Below are 18,779 nucleotides of genomic sequence, written 5' to 3'. Positions count from 1 at the left end.
GTAACCAACAAATGACGCTAGTAGGACTACAAGAGGTTTTGTAAGGAGGAATATATGAAGTGCTACAAAGTAGATAAAGAACAGAGATATTGGTTAGGAGTTTTAAATGTAACAGGGAAAATAAGAAATGTATGCTAAGAGATTAGATGGGAAAATTTTCAGACAGGACTGATGGAAGTCCAAAAAAACTGAATAAGATGTAAAAATATGTTTAATTACTATTGAAAATGGTATGTTAAAAAAAAATTATATAAAAAATAAATAGATGCCCCCTTGAGCTCTGTGGAGAAAAAGGTGGGATATAAATAAAATAACAGGAATTAAAATAAACAACAACAATAATATTAATAATACAGGAGCAGCCCAAAGGAAAAGTCCTTCCCCTCCTATCTCCCCCAACTTGAGATTCTGGGCCTGCAATGCCTCTGCCTTCACGGCAGCTTCCCTGCTGACATTGTCCGGGGGGGGGGGGGGAGCGTGTAGTCCTGGCCCCAAAGAGGCAGCAGGAGGAGAAAGCAAGGAACGGCCTTGCCAGGAGAGGAGGAGGAGGAGGACTGGGGGGGGGGGGGAGAGAGAGAGAATACAAGTTATTAGAGCAGAAAGCGCTTTTGAGATGGAAATGAGTCCTGAAGTGGAAGGGAGGCCAATTTGGATGCAGCAAAGCTTCGTTCTTTGACCAGGAAGGGCCTGCTCCTCACCCGTCCCCAGCAACATTTATTTCATTTTTACCCTACTTGATTGTAAAGGAGAAACCTCCAAGGGGTTCACGAAAGAGATAAAACAATAAAATTATCGCCAAGAAAAATTAGCAATCATAATTGAAGACATCCGTAACATTAAAATGGCAATGGACTAAAAACCGATTAAGACTAGCATCAGCTTTCTGAACACCTGCGTAGGCTTGTCCTAATGAAAATGATTTTAGCAGGCAACCAAAAGAGCGCAGTCAAGAGGCAGGGAGTTCCAAAGTGAGCGTGCTGTCACCCTAAAATCTAGAGTATTGAGGTCTTATGTGGCAGAGTCAGTTCCGCTCATGGAAGCAGTCGAATTAGGCGTTTATGGGGCGAGGTGATCTTGCAGGTAAACTGGTTAAGTAACAGGTAAAAAGGCTGTTAAGTAACACCTTGAACTTGGCCAGGGATTATATCAGCAACCATTGCAAATCTCTGAGTGCAGGTGGAGGAGGCCGGAGCTGCACTGCTCCCCTCAATAATCCACTTTCTTCACTGCCCCCCCCCCCACGCACCATATTCGGCTGAAGAGAGACATATTCCCCCACCCCTGCCCAACAAGCCCCCACATCCTCAAAGGGGACCAGAGGAACTCCCTGCCACTGGATAAACAACCATCACAGCAGCTGCCAAGAGATCTGGCTCAAAAACGCTCCCTTGCCCCACGCGCTCAGAGGGGGAGCCCGCTGCCCCCTTTTCCCACCCCCACCCCCAACTCTACAGAGCAGCTGGCCCTGGGCTCCCTAAGAAAGTGGCGGGCTCTCCTTCCTTGGCTGGCCATCTGCCCGGGAGTCTTGAGCTGTGATTGCTGCCTTGCAAGGGGGTTGGACTGGATGACCTTTGGGGTCCCCCTTCCAGCTCTCCAGATGCCACCCGGCATGCTCTCCCTGGGTCTGGAGGTAGCAGCGCCTCCCCACGCCTGCCGCCTTACCGGTGATGGTAGTCCCGCTTGACGGGGGCGCGAGTCTCGGGGGCGCTCAGCTCGGCGCGGGGCTCCATGGCTCCGTCGGCGGGCTCCCTGGCGATGCTGCCCATCCTCTGACAGCGGCTGGCGCGGAGGAGGAGGAGGAGGCGCGGAGGCGGCCTGCTCCCTTTTACCCGGGAGATAGGCTATCAGCCCGGCCCAGCTGATGGCCCTCCTCCTCCCGCCCCCCGCCAGCCCATAGCCTCCCGGCCCCCCTTGCTGTGCCAGGGCTTGGAGGGCTGCCCCGCTCGCTCAGGCTGGCCAGCGCCCCCGCCTCCCCGCCACGACAGCGCTCCCCTGCCGGGGACTTTGCTCCTCCTGCCGGTGCGTATTTTTAGCCTCTCCCCCCACCAAACACAAACACCACCTCCCCGTCCTCTTCTTGCTCCCAGGCAGCCATCCCAGCTGCAGGCGGACCCCTCCCGGGCCTGATTGGGTTGGAGAGAGTGGGGCGGGCGAGAGAAGGGGTGGGATCCTGCAAAGGGCTCTCTGCAAGATGCGCGCATTTGCAGCTCGCCGGAGGCGCTTTCCAGAAGCGCGCCAGGCGCTCTCGAACACACACACGCCGGACCTCACCCTCTCTCGTTCCTCGCAATTTCATGCCAGCGATCCTGGGATCATAAGGCGATCTATACACCATAAACCTATGGCGCAACCGCATTGGGAAGGCTGCACGCGGTTCTCGCTGCCAAAGCGATGTGAGAGAGTTGGGACAGGCTCGGGAAACGGCAACCAAAACGATCAAGGGGCTGGAGCGACTCTCCTGAAAGGTTGCAGCGTTTGGGGCATTTTAGATCAGAGAAAAGGCGAGGCATTCCTGCATTGCAGGGGGTTGGACTAGATGACCCTTGGGATCCCTTCCAGCTCCACAACTCTTCTATGCCATGGGTAGGCAACCTAAGGCCCCGGGGGCCAGATCCGGCCCAATCACCTTCTAAATCCTGCCCACAGATGGTCCAGGAATCAGTGTGTTTTTACATGAGTAGAATGTGCGCTTTTATTTAAAATGCATCTCTGGGTAATTTGTGGGGCCTGCCTGGTGTTTTTACATGAGTAGAATGTGTGCTTTTATTTAAAATGCATCTCTGGGTAATTTGTGGGGCATAGGAATTCATTATTTTTTCCCCAAAATATAGTCTGGCCCACCACAAAGACTGAGGGACAGTGGACCAGCCCCCTGCTGGAAAAGTTTGCTGACCCCTGTTCTATGCAGTTACATGATAAAAAGGTAAAGGGTAAAAGGACCCCTGCCCATTAGGTCCAGTCGTGGCCGACTCTGGGGTTGCGGCGCTCATCTCGCTTTACTGGCCGAGGGAGACAGCGTACAGCTTCCGGGTCATGTGGCCAGCATGACTAAGCCGCTTCTGGAGAACCAGAGCAGCGCACAGAAACGCTGTTTACCTTCCTGCTGGAGCGGTACCTATTTATCTACTTGCACTTTGACGTGCTTTCAAACTGCTAGGTAGGGACCAAGCAACGGGAACTCACCCCGTCACGGGGATTCGAACTGCCGACCTTCTGATCGGCAAGTCCTAGGCTCAGTGGTTTAACCCACAGCGCCACCCGCGTCCCAAGTGACATGATAGACATTAATAAAATCGTGCAGGGCATGGCGAGAGTGGGGAGAGTTTTTCTCCCTCTCTCAAAACACTAGAACTCTTGGACATCCAGTGAAGCTGAAGGTTCAGGACAGATAAAAGAAGAGACTTTTTCATGCAGCACAAAATTCAACTGTGGAACTCCCTCCCCCAGTAAGCAATGGGGACCTTAAATGGCTTTAAAAGAGGGTTAGACAAGTTCATGGCGAGGCCTCGGCTCTGCCTTCACAGCTGGAGGCAGCAAGGCTTCTGGACACCAGCTGCTGGAAACCACAGGAGAGGAGAAGGTTGGCCACTGTGAGAACAGGATGCTGGACTAGGCTGGCCTGATCCAGAAGGCTGTTCCTATGTCCTTATGGGAAGCCAGGGACCAGGCTTAAGACATTCCTGGAATCTACCAGGAACGAACCCTGCTGCAGATACACAAACAAATCGGCCATTTATTTCCTCTGTTGTTGTTGTTGTTGTTTAGCCGTTTAGTCGTGTCCGACTCTTCGTGACCCCATGGACCAGAGCACGCCAGGCACTCCTGTCTTCCACTGCCTCCCGCTTATTTCCTCTAAGTTTCATTATATTGCTGGTTAGTGTTTTATGGGGATTTTCTATTCTGTTGTAGATATTTAATTCTTACGTATGGTTAGCAACTGTCAGTCTCAGGACTGTCCTGCTGGAAGACTGTCTGGCCAGAGTGGTGCATGCTCTAGTTATCTCCCACTTGGACTACTGCAATGCGCTCTACGCGGGGCTACCTTTGAAGGTGACCCAGAAACTGCAATTAATCCAGAATGCGGCAGCTAGACTGGTGACTGGGAGTGGCCGCCGGGACCATATAACACCAGTCTTGAAAGACCTACTTTGGCTCCCAGTACGTTTCCAAGCACAATTCAAAGTGCTGGTGTTGACCTTTAAAGCCTTAAACGGCCTCGGTCCTGTATACCTGAAGGAGCATCTCCACCCCCATCGTTCTGCCCAGACGCTGAGGTCCAGCTCCGAGGGCCTTCTGGCGGTTCCCTCACTGCAAGAAGCCAAGTTACAGGAACCAGGCAGAGGGCCTTCTCGGTAGTGGCGCCTGCCCTGTGGAACGCCCTCCCGCCAGATGTCAAAGAGATAAATAACTACCTGACATTTAGAAGACATCTGAAGGCAGCCCTGTTTAGGGAAGTTTTTAATGTGTGACATTTTAATGTATTTTTAATCTTTGTTGGAAGCTGCCCAGAGTGGCTGGAGAAACCCAGTCGGATGGACAGGGTACAAATAAATTGTTGTTATTATTATTATTATTATTATTGAGTTCACCATCAGGGATGAAGTCAAACTGTTGGAAGTGTTACAGCACCTGTTGTGGCTGTAGAGACCGATGGAGGAGAGACATGTTTTGTTGCAGCTGGGTCCCCGGTTGTGCTGCTGTAGATGTACCACAATGCTTGTTCTCTCTGCACTCTTTCCAGCGGTCGTGCCTCCTCTGGTCACTGCTATGGTTGCACCAAGATGATTGTGTCCCTTCCACGAGAGCATGCATGGCACTGTCCAGTACGGCAGCTCATCCTCGGATGCCTTCCCTATAAAGAGCCGTGTGAAACAGGGTTGCTTTCTCGCCCCAACTCTATTCGGCAAATTGTTCTCCAAGTTGCTCTCCTCTGCCTTCAATTCTTTGGCATGACACCATGAAATCCAGCTCTGGGGAAGCTGGACTGCTCCACTCGGTGCTCATGCTGGGCTGTTCTAGGAACCAGGGGCCATGAGCGCAGGGAGAGCATGGAGACGGATCTGTCATTTGAATGATGAGCAATGGGGAGAGGTAACCAAAACACGACATAGCTTAAGACCAGGCGCCATTGTGTGGATCTTCCAGCAGAGGGCGCCCCTTGTCCACTAGAAGCACGGATGCTCTTAACAAAATAGATATAAATAAATAAATAAATAAATAAATAAATAATCGCTTTATTGTCAATACACCACCTGCGTGCTGTGAAATTAAACAAGCCCCCTCCCCCCCCCAATACACTCAGTCTTGTTCGCACTCTGTGTGCTTGTTGGAAGTCAATTGCACCACTATTTATTCTTTTTCATTCATTTTTTCTTCATTTTTTCAAATGAGAAAGCTTAGACCTTTTTTTGGAAGGAGTTGGCATTTGTCCTTTGGTGGGACCTGGAAGACCACCAGATACATTATTAAGGCAGAACTTCTGCAAACTGTTTTGCTCCCACAACCCACAACAGCCTTACTGATTATTCCCCTTTTCCAGTATTCGTACATCAGCATACAGTTAGATTTCCTTTGATTTCTTTTCCTGAGAGTTGCATGTTATCGATTGCGTTCTCACAATGAAAGCCAGTCTGGTGGCACTTGGAGGCCATCCTTTATTCAGCTGGCCATGTCTCATCCAGACTTTGGCTTGTGCCACCGCTTTCCTCCAGGAAAACCCGCTCTTTGGTGCTGAATCAGAACAAACGTCAATCGGATTTGCTGAAATTCCGTGCTAAAGAATGGGTTTTCCCGGGCAGCACAAACAGAAAGGTGCTCGGACCCTTGCTTAGAAAGCCTGTCATCAAGATGACCAAGGGGGCCAACCTTTGTTGGCCGAAGCCATCGGTTGCGTTCCTGTTTTCACAGGAAGGTACCCCCATCTAGTCCAACCCTCGCAGGAAAGTTGCAGGCAGGATGGTCCCCACCCCAGCTTCTGGCCTTCCAAAGTTCAGACAGATGAGGGGAAAGGGGTTCCCAGGCCTGAGACTGGGGGAAATGCAAAGTGCCTACAAATGTCATGCCACTTGCAGAAGAGTGTGACCTTGCCAATGGCAGCACCCCACAAATCAGCCTCTAATCCACAAGGGTCTCTCTCTCCAGCCACAGTAAGGCTGCATTCCTAAAATCACTTAGTAAACTTCATGGGGTTTATTCCTGATCAAATAGACATCGGATTGTGTTGGCATACCTCGTCCTTCAAAGAGGCCAGCTCCGCCCCCACGTTCCCCCCCACACCTCACTTGTGCCATTAATTATGCACCAGAATATCCAGATAATCTCTGGTACGGCCATCAGGAACCTTTGAAGGCCAAGTTCTGTGGGGGGATGGGAGGCAGTCCCATCTCAAGACTTCACAGAGCTGCATTTGACACCCCCTCAAAAAAAAAACCTCTCACTGGCGGGTGGCTGCAATAGGGCGAAACAAATCCAATCTACCCCATTCAAAGGTCCCGCTGTGCAAATTTATTCAGGCTGGGTGGCAACTGAGACTCGAAGGAGATTTGGAAGCGCTTAAGAGCTTCAGCTGATTTGTGCAACAGCGAATTCAAACAGAATACAAAAGAGAGCATGACACTGAAGTGTAAAAATGGGCTTTCAGGATGAAATTCAGATATAAATAATATCACCCTGGTGCCCTGGACTCTGAAAGACACATCACAAGGCAGGGAGCGCTAAGAATACTCATCACACCAGGCGAATTTGGTCACAGAACAACTTCCTCAGCTGATTATAAAGAAATCACATGGACAAGGCCCTTTCTCGCTTCGTGGGGAACAAGGGGGCCCTGATCCCACAAACCAGCAACCTGAGTTTCCATGGCACAGGGGCAGTGTGGCTACAGCATCAGTGGCAATGGGGCAGTGGGCTTCGACATTTGCACTATTCCACACCCCAGGAAGGACCAGCCTCTGGGAAGACAAGAAATGCATCATTGGTGACCAGACTCCCGCTTCCCAAGAGATTTCATGCTGGCAACATTCTAGTCCTTCATAGCAAACAGCAGCTACGAACCTCAGGCCCCCAGGTATGGGCAATGCCTGGCTGCTTCCATGCTCCTCCCCATCACAGAGAAGACGGACAGTGCAGCAAACACTTCATCTCTGTAGCCTTCACAACAACCTTGCAAGGAAGGTGTCAGGTACTGGTGTGATTGCTCAAGAGTGAACAAGCAAGACTCCGACCTGTCTTTTCCAGGCTTTATTCTTGGTGCAAACTATTTACAGTGAAGAGCGTCGTAAGTTCATGTCTGGCTCAATCGCTAGCAGAATCCGGGAGTGGTCGGTTTTTGTACCTCCCCCAGCATAAAATTCGCGTCACCCCCAGCCTTTATAGCCCCTCCCCCCCGCACGAAGCCTACTGCGCAGAATGTGCACTGGCAGGGGCGTACTTCCCGCCATGTGATATTATCCAAAACTGCAGCTGCATCGCCAAGGGTGGAATGTGTGCTAAAGCTGATGGCAGCTTCCCCAAAAAACACTCAAGGATCTGAGTGTGATAGGGCTCCTGAACATATGAACATAAAAACAGCCTGCAGGATCAGGCCAGTGGGGACCCATCTAGCCCAGCATCCTGTTCTCACAGTGGCTCACATGGTGGGAGCAGAGCCATAGTTCCATAGTTTAACTATGCACTGCATAAATAAACTTTCTTTTCTCTGTCCCGAATCTTCCAACCTTCAGCTTCATTGGATATCCACTAGTTCCAGAGTTTGGACATGGGTGGTGCTGTGGGTTAAACCACAGAGCCTAGGGCTTACTGATCAGAAGGTCAGCGGTTCGAATCCCCACGACGGGGTGAGCTCCCAGTGCTCAGTCCCTGCTCCTGCCAACCTACCAGTTCAAAAGCACGTCAAAGTGCAAGTAGATAAATAGGTACCACTCCGGTGGGAAGGTAAACGGTGTTTCCGTGCGCTGCTCTGGTTCGCCAGAAGCGGCTTAGTCATGCTGGCCACGTGACCCGGAAGCTGTACGCTGGCTCCCTCGGCCAATAAAGCGAGATGAGCGCCGCAACCCCAGAGTCAGCCACGATTGGACCTAATGGTCAGGGGTCCCTTTACCTTTAGTTCTAGAGTTAGGAAGGAGGAAAAAACACATTTCTCTCTCCATGCCAAATGCTGCAACTTTTCTTCACAGGGGAGTCTCTCTTACCCCCCCCCCCCCCGATCATTCTGCTTGCCTTTTTCTGAACCTTTTCCAACAATATTCTTTTTCAAGTGACGCAACTAAAACTGCACGTGGCATTTCAAATGCAGTTGCAACACGAATTTGTTGTATGATGACATTGCGATGTCAGCAGTTTTATCTTCAATGATCCCTAGCATGCAATTTGCCTTTTTCACGGCCGCCACACACTGGGTCAACATCTTCCTTGAGCTGCCTGCTACGACCCCAAGGTCTCGTTCCCGCTCCTTCACCCCCGGTTCAAGCCCCATGAGCGCATATATGAATTTGAGAAACAGAAACTGCCCAAACTTGCATCGCTTGAAACACACGGAATTGCATTTGCCATTTTCTACTTCTTTGGCGATCCCTCGTAGTTGAGTAAGATTGTCTTAACCGTGAGTCCATAAATGACTGTGGAGACCAATTCTGGATCCACATGTCCTTCCACAGTGGGGACATAAGTTTCTGGGTGGAAGTTAATAATGATGAGGGTTTACTAAACATGCCTTCCTCTTAGCGCATTTCTCCCTTTCGTCCTGAGTTTGAGCATCTTCAAAGCCCACAACTGTTCTCAGGCCAGTGTTTTCCAGTTGCCAGTGTTTATACTACATTTTTTTACATTTGCATTGAGCGAGTCTTTGAACCTCTTTTGTTGACCACCAGCATTACGCTTTCCATTTTTAAGTTTGGAATAGAGCAGTTGCTTTGGAAGATGATACTCAGGCATCCGAACAACATGACCAGTCCATCAAAGTTGATGTTAAAGAATTGTTGCTTTGACACTGATGATCTTTGCTTCTTCCAGTACACTGGCATTAGTTCACCTATCTTCCCAAGTGATGTGCAAAATTTTTCGGAGACACCGTTGATGGAATCTTTCGAGGAGTTGGAAATGGTGTTTATAAGTGGCCCATGTTTCACAAGCATATAGTAAGGTTGGTAGTACAATAGCTTTGTAAACTAGCATTTTGGTTTCCCTGCGAATGTCCCGGTCCTCAAACACCCTGCACTTCAATTGGGAGAAAGCTGCACTCGCAGAGCTCAGGCGATGCTGGATTTCGGCATCCACAAATTGCCATTTTACCATCCGTGGGGAAACTGCAGCTCCCAGAGCCCCCAAGCAGCAGGAGAAACAGGATCTGAGCTCGCCCACCCTGCAATCACCCGTCCCTCTTGCAACAGCCAGCCCATCCACCTCCTGCTGTTTAGCACCGTCAAAGTGGCCAGGCCTTGACCGCCAGAGGTTGCCCTAACCAAGCAGTGCAGATGAGCCATCCAGGCCTCACGTTCGAAAAGAGGGCAAAGGGCAGGGGAGGAGGCTGGCAATAAGCCCCTCTGTACACACAGCACAGCCAGAGAGCTGCCTCAGCAGCAGCATAGCCTTGGGCAGCTTGGGGACTCCGTGGTCTCCCTTGCGCAAGGACCCCCTGCAGCCCAGCTAACTGCCCAGTGGCAGCAGGAGCATCTGGCATTCTCCTAGACCCCAGGCCCACAGCCTCGGTTCAAAGTACAAAGCCAGGCGTACATAATCCAAGACCATTATAGGCAACCCCCATGCCCACACCAGTCCCTTCTTATGCCAGCATAATAAACACAACATCTAGAAACAATTTAATACTAGCAATGGAACAGCCTGGTTCAGGAATCTCTTGTCCTCTGTGTGCCTTCCAAGATACAGTGGTAAGGTAAAGGTAAAGGGACCCCTGACCATTAGGTCCAGTCGCAGCCGACTCTGGGGTTGCGGCGCTCATCTCGCTTTATTGGCCGAGGGAGCCGGCATACAGCTTCCGGGTCATGTGGCCAGCATGACTAAGCCACTTCTGGCAAAGCAGAGCAGTGCACGGAAACGCTGTTTGCTTTCCCGCCAGAGCAGTACCTATTTATCTCCTTGCACTTGACGTGCTTTCGAACTGCTAGGTTGGCAGGAGCTGGGACCGAGCAACGGGAGCTCACCCCGTCGTGGGGATTCGAACCGCCAAATTTCCGATCGGCAAGCCCTAGGCTCTGTGGTTTAGACCACAGCACCACCTGTGTCCCTCTTTGCTAATTTAGCAGGTGTTAAATACCACCGGTACATCATTTTCACATAGTTCTCCTTCATTGTACAGCATGCTGTTGGTTTTAAATCCTCCAATTCGTTGGAATTTTTAAACTGCCGGGGTTGGGCTGCATGACCCTTGGTGTACCTCGCAGCTGTGCAATTGCAGTTGTTCTCCAGACATAGGTGGGGTGGGGGGTAGCCCTCCACAAACTCCCTTCTCCAGCAGAAAGGGAGCCGAAAGGGCTCCTCTCTCCCCACCCTGGCAATCTCTCAGCCACAGTGGGTGGCCCAGCTCAGCCTGGCTCTGGAGATCAAAGGCTGGCGCAGGTTTGGGAGTGGCTGCTGGAGACAGCTGAGCGCAAGTCACTCCATGTCCGTCTCTGCCATTATCAGCTCCTGCAGTGGCTCTGGAGCTGGTGAGAAGCTAGGACTGGGGGGCGGGCAGGAAGGAAGCAGAGGCAGGCGGGAGGAGGTAGGGAGAGCTTTTTGGCTCCTAGCTCAGGCTCTGCAAGCTCCAACTGAAGGGCCTCTTCCTCTCCACCTCTGCTCTGTTCTGTCACCCAGACGGGCCCGTCTGTTGGGGCACCACAGAAAGCCCTCCCTGCTCCCCCACTGTGTGGGAGAGCATTGCACATGGGTGGACAGGGGTCTCAAGGGTCATAGACCCCCCTCCTTTCACAGGCCTTTTAGCTAGCATGGTGTTGTGGTTAAGTGTTGGAGTAGGACCGGGGTGATCTGCGTTTGAATCCCCTACTCAGCTGTGAAGCTCTCCCTAGGTGACCTCAGGCCAGTCTCCCACTTGTAGTCCAAGCTACCTTTCAGGGTTGTTGTGAAGATTAAAGGAGGAGGAAGAGGGGGAGGACCAGGTATAAACAACATAACAACAATAACAACAACAACAACAACAATTTATTATTTATACCCCGCCCATCTGGCTGAGTTTCCCCAGCCACTCTGGGCGGCTCCAATCAAGTGTTAAAAACAATACAGCATTCAATATTAAAAACTTCCCTAAACAGGGCTGTCTCCAGATGTCTTTTAAAGATAAGATAGCTGCTTATTTCCTTGGCATCTGAAGGGAGGGCGTTCCACAGGGTGGGCGCCACTACCGAGAAGGCCCTCTGTCTGGTTCCCTGTAAACTCACTTCTCGCAGTGAGGGAACCACCAGAAGGCCCTCGGCGCTGGACCTCATTGTCCAGGCTGAATGATGGGGTTGGAGACGCTCCTTCAGGTATACAGGACCAAGGCCGTTTAGGGCTTTAAAGGTCAGCACCAACACTTTGAATTGTGCTCGGAAACATACTGGGAGCCAATGCAGGTCTCTCAGGACCGGTGTTATGTGGTCCCAGCGGCCACTCCCAGTCACCAGTCTAGCTGCCGCATTCTGGATTAATTGCAGTTTCCGGGTCACCTTCAAAGGTAGCCCCACGTAGAGCGCATTGCAGTAGTCCAAGCGGACAATAACTAGAGCATGCACCACTCTGGCATGACAGTCTGCGGGCAAGTGGGGTCTCAGCCTGCGTACCAGGTGGAGCTGGTAGACAGCCGCCCTGGACACAGAATTAACCTGCGCCTCCATGGACAGCTGTGAGTCCAAAGGTCCTTGGAGGAAAAGGTGGGATAGAACTGCAATAACTATGGGTGTCAGACCCATCTAAATTCATTCACCCAGCAAGGATTAATATATAAGCCAGGTGAGCTTCCTCATGAAGTAATCACCTGTGGTGATGGGCCTTTGAGAAAACAAAGGAACAGTGATGGACAAATGGGTGGGACTTCTCCAGCTCTTAGACATTGAGAAGAATAAAAGCCAGAGTTTCGGGTTGAAAAAGTTGACCTAGAGGGGAAAAGGTGGGAAAAGGCAGAGCACGGTGTTTGATTTCTGCTTGAATCCAAGACTACAGCTATGGAAGAAACGAGACCCTCTTGGGGTGTTAATGCTGTGAGCCCCTCCATCATGGGCTCAGGTTGTATATATGTGTAAATAAACCATATATCACAAAGACACCACAGTCTCCGTTGTGCCTCATTTCGAAAAGGAAACAGAAACTCTGGGTAAGCGCCTAGAATCCTCGCTGCCCAGAGACTGAGGTGATGTGCAACAATACAGTGGTACCTCAGGTTACAGATGCTTCAGGTTACAGACGCTTCAGGTTACACCCTCTGCTAACCCAGAAATAGTGGCTCAGGCTTCAGGGTGGGAACAGAAATTGTGCAGTGGCAGCGTGGCAGCAGCAGGAGGCCCCATTAGCTAAAGTGGTGCTTCAGGTTAAGAACAGTTTCAGGTTAAGAACAGTCAGTGTATTAATAGTGAAATAATTATTAAGCTCTAACTTAAAATTATTTTTATTCATAACAAACTTAATAATGCAAACACATTGGCATTTGGCGATAACAAAATTTCCTTTAGAAACTCAATTTACAAAGACTGATGAAGTCCAGGGGTAGGCAACCTAAGGTCTGTGGGCCGGATCCAGCCAATCACCTTCTCAATCCAGCCTGCGGACGGTCCGGGAATCAGTGTGTTTTTACATGAGTAGAATGTGTCCTTTTATTTAAAATGCATCTCTGGGTTATTTGTGGGGCCTACCTGGTGTTTTTACATGAGTAGAATGTGTCCTTTAATTTAAAATGCATCTCTGGGTTATTTGTGGGGCATAGGAATTCGTTCATTTCTCCCTCAAAAAAATATAGTCCAGCCCACCACATGGTCTGAGGGACTGTGGACTGGCCCATGGCTGAAAAAGGTTGCTGACCCCTGATCTAGTCTCTAGAAACTTGCTATAACATGAAATAATAATTGGTGTAAATATATGATGCAAACTACTAATAATTATGGGACGCAGGTGGCGCTGTGGGTTAAACCACAGAGCCTAGGACTTACTGATCAGAAGGTCGGCGGTTTGAATCCCCACGACGGGGTGAGCTCCCGTTGCTTGGTCCCTGCTCCTGCCAACCTAGCAGTTCAAAAGCAGTCATAGTGCAAGTAGATAAATAGGTACCGCTCCAGCAAGAAGGTAAACGGCATTTCCGTGCGCTGCTCTGGTTCACCAGAAGCGGCTTAGTCATGCTGGCCACATGACCCGGAAGCTGTACGCTGGTTCCCTCAGCCAATAAAGCGAGATGAGCGCCGCAACCCCAGAGTCGGCCATGACTGGACCTAATGGTCAGGGGCCCCTTTACCTTTACTTTTTACTAATAATTATAAATAGCAGAATGTAGGCACCTTATATATAGAAATGAGCAAACCAGTGATATGTGAGGGAGCAGGCTAGCAGGCGGGGCCCATTACTCACATCCTAGGAGCCTACACAACACAAAACACTGTTGCTGTATGTAGGTTTTATTTGATTTTTTTTTAATCTTATATTTTGGAAATACACTTCCAAGGTTTTTTTCCCCTTTAATTTTTTTTGGGGGGGCCCAAGAGAGAGGGGCCCTAAGCTAAAGCTTGTCGTCTCCTTCACTTTCCTCTGAGATTCATCTCCGCTTAATATTATTTCGGAATCTAACAGCTAAATCTGTCCTTGTCATTCCACCGTCGTCTCTGTGCAGATGCAGTTCAGTTGTAATTTCTTCTGTAACAGTTGCACATATTTAGCCACTACGTAAATCCGGCACTGCTTCCAGCTAAGACTGGCCTTGCGCTCCCTCTACAAAGACCTGCCTCTTAGAGGGTTCCTGAGGTCCTTCTCCCACCTTCCAAAACAAGCTGCAGCCATCACATGAGGAAGCCCCAGAGTCCCTGATAGTTTTATCATCTCGCAGGCAGAGCTGGTGGCCTCACAGAGGAGGCAAACCTCGTGACCCCACCTAAGCCTCAGTTTCCCAGTAAAAAGAAGATAAAATGTACCTAAAGCTTCTGGGACGCGGCAATAATTCCAGATAAGCCGAAATTGTAGCCCTTTTGGCGCCTGCTAAAAATATTCCTGTTTAGGCAAATTTACCTAGATGCTTAGAAAGTTGAGCTCATTTTAATCTGTTTTATTATTTCAACTTTTGTATGTTTAAAGTACGGCTGTGAATTTTTATCGATTGTATTATTATTATTTTTTAAAGTTTTTATTTATACTTTTCAAGTTGATACATTTCATTAGTTTTAAAATCAGTTTAACATTTCAAAGTCTGAATTCCTTCCCCTTCTTTCTGCGATTCATTAAATTTATTTTTTAATATCTTCTGCATATCCAAATTCATTTAATTTGCTCATTTAATTATCTACTTTAAATATATAATCCTGCTAATATTTTTATCTGTTTGCAATTTATCTGTAAATATTCAATAAACCATTTCCATTCTTTTATAAAAAGTTTGTTATCTTGATTTCTTATTCTTCCGGTAAGTTTCGCCATTTCTGCATAGTCCATAAGTTTTTGTATCCATTCTTCCTTTGCTGAGAGAATTTCTTCTTTCCATTTTTGGGCAAGTAACATTGTTGCACGAATAAGTTTCTATATAATTTTGGTAGTTCTTTTCCTAGAATTCCTAAGAGAAAGGCTTCTGGTTTTCTTTTTACAAACGTTATTTTGAGCATCTTTTTCATTTCAGTGTAAATCATTTCCCAGTAAGCCTTAACCTTACTGCAAGACCACCACATATGATAAAAGGAACCTTCTTTCTCTTTACATCTCCAACATTTATTTGATTTAGATTTGTACATTTTTGCCAGTCTACTCAGTGTTATTATCTTTTTGTAATACGCTTTGAGGGATTTTATTTCTGTTTTACAATCTGTCGGTTTATAAATTTTATGAAAATAAATAAATAAATGTATAAATAAATGTGAGATTACAGAGTCATGTTCTAATACCCAGTCTACCAGAGAGTACTGAATATACAGCTTGTTATAAACTATTTTATTTATTTGTTCATTTCCCTTCTTTGCATATACAGTGGTACCTCAGGTTAAGTACTTAATTCGTTCCGGAGGTCCGTACTTAACCTGAAACTGTTCTTAACCTGAAGCACCACTTTAGCTAATGGGGCCTCCTGCTGCCGCCGTGCTGCCGGAGCCCGATTTCTGTTCTTATCCTGAAGCAAAGTTCTTAACCTGAAGCACTATTTCTGGGTTAGCGGAGTCTGTAACCTGAAGCGTATGTAACCCGAGGTACCACTGTATGTTTACTGCAATCAGAAAGTCAGCATCTCCGCAGCAGCATTTTGTAACTGTTATTTTCTGTTTTTGTCGCATCGTTAATTCTATGTATGTTTACTGAAAAACACTTCGTTTCCATCTCACAGATCGTTTCCCCAAAAAGGGCTGCTTCCTTGTTGCATCTCCCCTCTGAATTTCTCCCCCCTTCTTGGGCAAGTTATTGTTCCTTGCAATTGTCTCTTCTTCAGCATTTTGAACCACAGTTTGTTCTTCCTTATCCATGCACATCTAAACTGAATCTTTCTTTCGTCTAAACACTTTGTAAAAAAAACAACCCAAAAACCCGCAGGTTCCCTTTGCCTCAAAACATCAGGTTGGTTGTACATCACCTAATATTTCTGTGTCTCTTCAGATTATGACATTTCACTCTTATATATTTAATGTGAATATCTTTGTCAAGTTTATTTTTAACTGCAGATCTCAGGTTAATCCTATAAGCTCTTTCTGTGACTCCCACTCTCGTCCTAGACTCTGTACCTTAAAGGTGCTCTGACTGGTCATCTCCTTCACCTTCCTCTGGGATTCATCTCTGCTTAATATTATTTTGGTATCCAACAGCTAAATCTATCCTTGTCATTTCACTGTCGTCTCTGTGCAGATGCAGTTCACCTGTAACAGTTGCACATATTTAGCCACTATTTAGCCATTTTAGCCACTAGTTATATGTCTTTTTGCGTTTCCATCTCAGCTTTTACATTTATTGTCCACAACCTTTAATAGCACCTGAGAGAGGTCCCATTTATTCTGGAACTTTTTGGTCTCCCCCTTGTATGAATTTCATCTTTCTTCACTTTCTTTCAGTCTATCATCTCTCCTCTGGGTTTTTCCCCCTCTCCTTGCTGTCCTATTTCTTTAGTTCTGTTGCAAATATTTCTCCAACATCACAAACTGTTAACTGTGATGTCTCCTCCTTCTCTGCTTCCTGAGTGAGGTTCCTAAGTAAGTTATGAAATAAGAGGCAAGACCCTCTTGTGGATCATCATGAACTGGTTAGATAATAGGAAGTGGTAAAGAGAAGGAATAAAGGGGCAGTTATCCTGATGGAGGGATGCGGGTGGCACTGTGGGTTAAACCACAGAGCCTAGGACTTGCCGATCAGAAGGTCAGCGGTTCGAAACCCCACGACGGGGTGAGCTCCCATTGCTCAGTCCCTGCTCCTGCCAACCTAGCAGTTCAAAAGCACACCAAAGTGCAAGTAGATAAATAGGTACCACTCTGGCGGGAAGGTGAACGGCGTTTCCATGCGCTGCTCTGGTTCACCAGAAGCGGCTTAGTCATGCTGGCCACATGACCCAGAAGCTGTACGCCTGCTCTCTCGGCCAATAAAGCGAGATGAGTGCAACAACCCCAGAGTCGGCCATGACTGGACCTAATGGTCAGGGGTCCCTTTACCTTTACCTATCCTGATGGAGGGATGAAGGAAGTAGAGTTCACCCAGAACCAGCACTGGGACCTATGTTTCTTAACTGGCTCATAAATGACCTGGGGCTGCTGGCGAACAGTGAGATTGCCAGAGTCACTGACGATACTAATTCTATTGGGGTAGTTAAAAGAAAAAGTGGCTCTGAAGAGCACAAAGAGGATTTATCTAGATTGGGGAAACAGGCAGTAAGATGGCAAATGCAACTTGGACTACATGGACCACTGGCCTGAGCCAACAGAACTCTTCATTATTGGTTAAATTTTAAACAATAAACAATTTATTCCATAAACTACATTTTTAAGTAAGTTCACCCCAGCCCTAAAATTGCACATGAGTGAATTCCGTGGATCCCATTGTTTCAGAGAAAACAATTTCAGGAATGCAGATCGATTCGAATTGAGCACAGGTGCCTTGGTGCTCAGCCATATAGCTGGATTGGGTGTGTTTATTTATCCGAGCATTCGCTAGATTAACCCACTCTAATCTTACGAAGGAAATAATGGGGTGGTATCCCACACTTCTGGGATGTGGGTGGTGCCGTGGGTTAAACCACAGAGCCTAGGACTTGCTGATCAGGAGGTCGGCGGTTCGAATCCCCGCGACGGGGTGAGCTCCTGTTGCTCGGTCCCTGCTCCTGCCCACCTAGCAGTTCGAAACACGTCAAAGTGCAAGTAGATAAATAGGTACCGCTCCGGCGGGAAGGTAAACGTCGTTTCTGTGCACTGCTCTGGTTTGCCAGAAGCGGCTTAGTCATTCTGGCCACATGACCCGGAAGCTGTACGCCGGCTCCCTCGGCCAATAAAGCGAGATGAGCGCCACAACCCCAGAGTCGGTCACGACTGGACCTAATGGTCAGGGGTCCCTTTACCCCATATTTCTGCTCCACGAGCGCAAGTAACACCCACTTGCAGCATGTAATGTTCCCTTCCTTGCCCTGCAGGGCCCCCCCCCAATGCACACCCTCGAAATCAGCTCCAGATAATATGTGGCTGGAGAGCAGGTAGGGGAGGAAACTGAACTCTACTAGTTCCGCTTTGGAACGGGCTGGAGGAAAGCAAAGGGAGCGTTGCCTCTTGCCAGCAAGGAAGGGAAGCAAACAAGGGAACTCTGGCCTTCTCCCCATCCTGCTGGCTGGGCCACTCACTGGCCCACTAGGGCTTGTTGTGTTCCTTTTCCCCCTCCACCCCTTCTGCTTGGTAAACATGGGCTTTGATTGATATTTTGCTCAGCTGTTTTGGCATCCGAACTCACAGAATCATAGAATGGTAGAGTCGGAAGGGGACCCCAGCGGTCATCTAGTCCAACCCCCTGCAACGCAGGAATCACAGCTGAAGAATCCCTGACAGATGGCCACACAACCTCTGCCTTTAAAACCTCCAATGAAGGAGATTTTGAGGGACTCCAGGTCCACTGTCAATTGGCTCTTGCCATCAGAAAGGTTTAGTCAAAATCTCCTTCTGGGTCATTTGAATCCATTGGTTTGGGACCTCTCCTCCGAAGCAGCAGAAAGCAAGCTTCCCCATCTTCCGTGGGACAGCTCTTCAGCTATTTGAACTAAGCAACCTCTTGGCTGCCTCTACAGAGAAGGTTATTTTCACTCACCCCAGGGCCTCCTGAGATGACCACAGCTGTGGATATTTTTTCCCCCACTTATCCCTGACTTCTGCAGTGTCAAAGGAGCTGGAGCTAGAAGCAGAGAAGTAAAGACCAGCTGGGCTGGGCAGGCTGAGCAAACATCCCAGTGGCACTTCAGCCTGGACTTCCTCCCCACCGCAGGGTCAACCTGACCTGGCTGGCTACTGCCCATCCAGGAGCCTCTCCTCCACATTTGCCCAAGGGCATGTGGGCAGCTGGATCCAGAAGGCCTTCACCAGTTTTGGAACTCTGCCTTGGGATTTTTGGAATCTCCTAACAGACTCAAATTCCTGGCCAGCCAATGGCTTCTCCCAGTGGTG

General features: G+C 48.6%; 1 protein-coding gene and 1 long non-coding RNA gene across 2 annotated transcripts in view; one reads left to right on the top strand and one right to left on the bottom strand.

The window, feature by feature from the left end:
• Positions 1 to 1,855, bottom strand: part of NT5DC4 (5'-nucleotidase domain containing 4) — a 38,910-nt gene extending 37,055 nt beyond the window's left edge. Inside the window, exon 1 of the mRNA XM_081017435.1 lies at positions 1,663 to 1,855. Coding sequence (XP_080873561.1) covers positions 1,663 to 1,766 — 104 coding nt within the window. The 5' untranslated portion in view covers positions 1,767 to 1,855. The remainder of the gene's footprint in view (positions 1 to 1,662) is intronic.
• Positions 1,856 to 1,937: 82 nt separating this feature from the next.
• LOC308483600 lies at positions 1,938 to 4,564 on the top strand. Its single transcript, XR_013989721.1, has 2 exons — positions 1,938 to 2,019; positions 3,766 to 4,564. It is a non-coding gene; the product is annotated as an uncharacterized lncRNA (long non-coding RNA).
• The last annotated feature ends 14,215 nt before the right edge of the window (positions 4,565 to 18,779 follow it).

The sequence above is a fragment of the Podarcis pityusensis genome (genome assembly GCF_964106645.2).
Source record: "Podarcis pityusensis genome assembly, chromosome: 8".
Taxonomy (NCBI): domain Eukaryota; kingdom Metazoa; phylum Chordata; class Lepidosauria; order Squamata; family Lacertidae; genus Podarcis; species Podarcis pityusensis.
The sequence above is the reverse complement of the archived record's forward strand: the minus strand, read 5'-3'. Positions and strand labels throughout refer to the sequence as shown.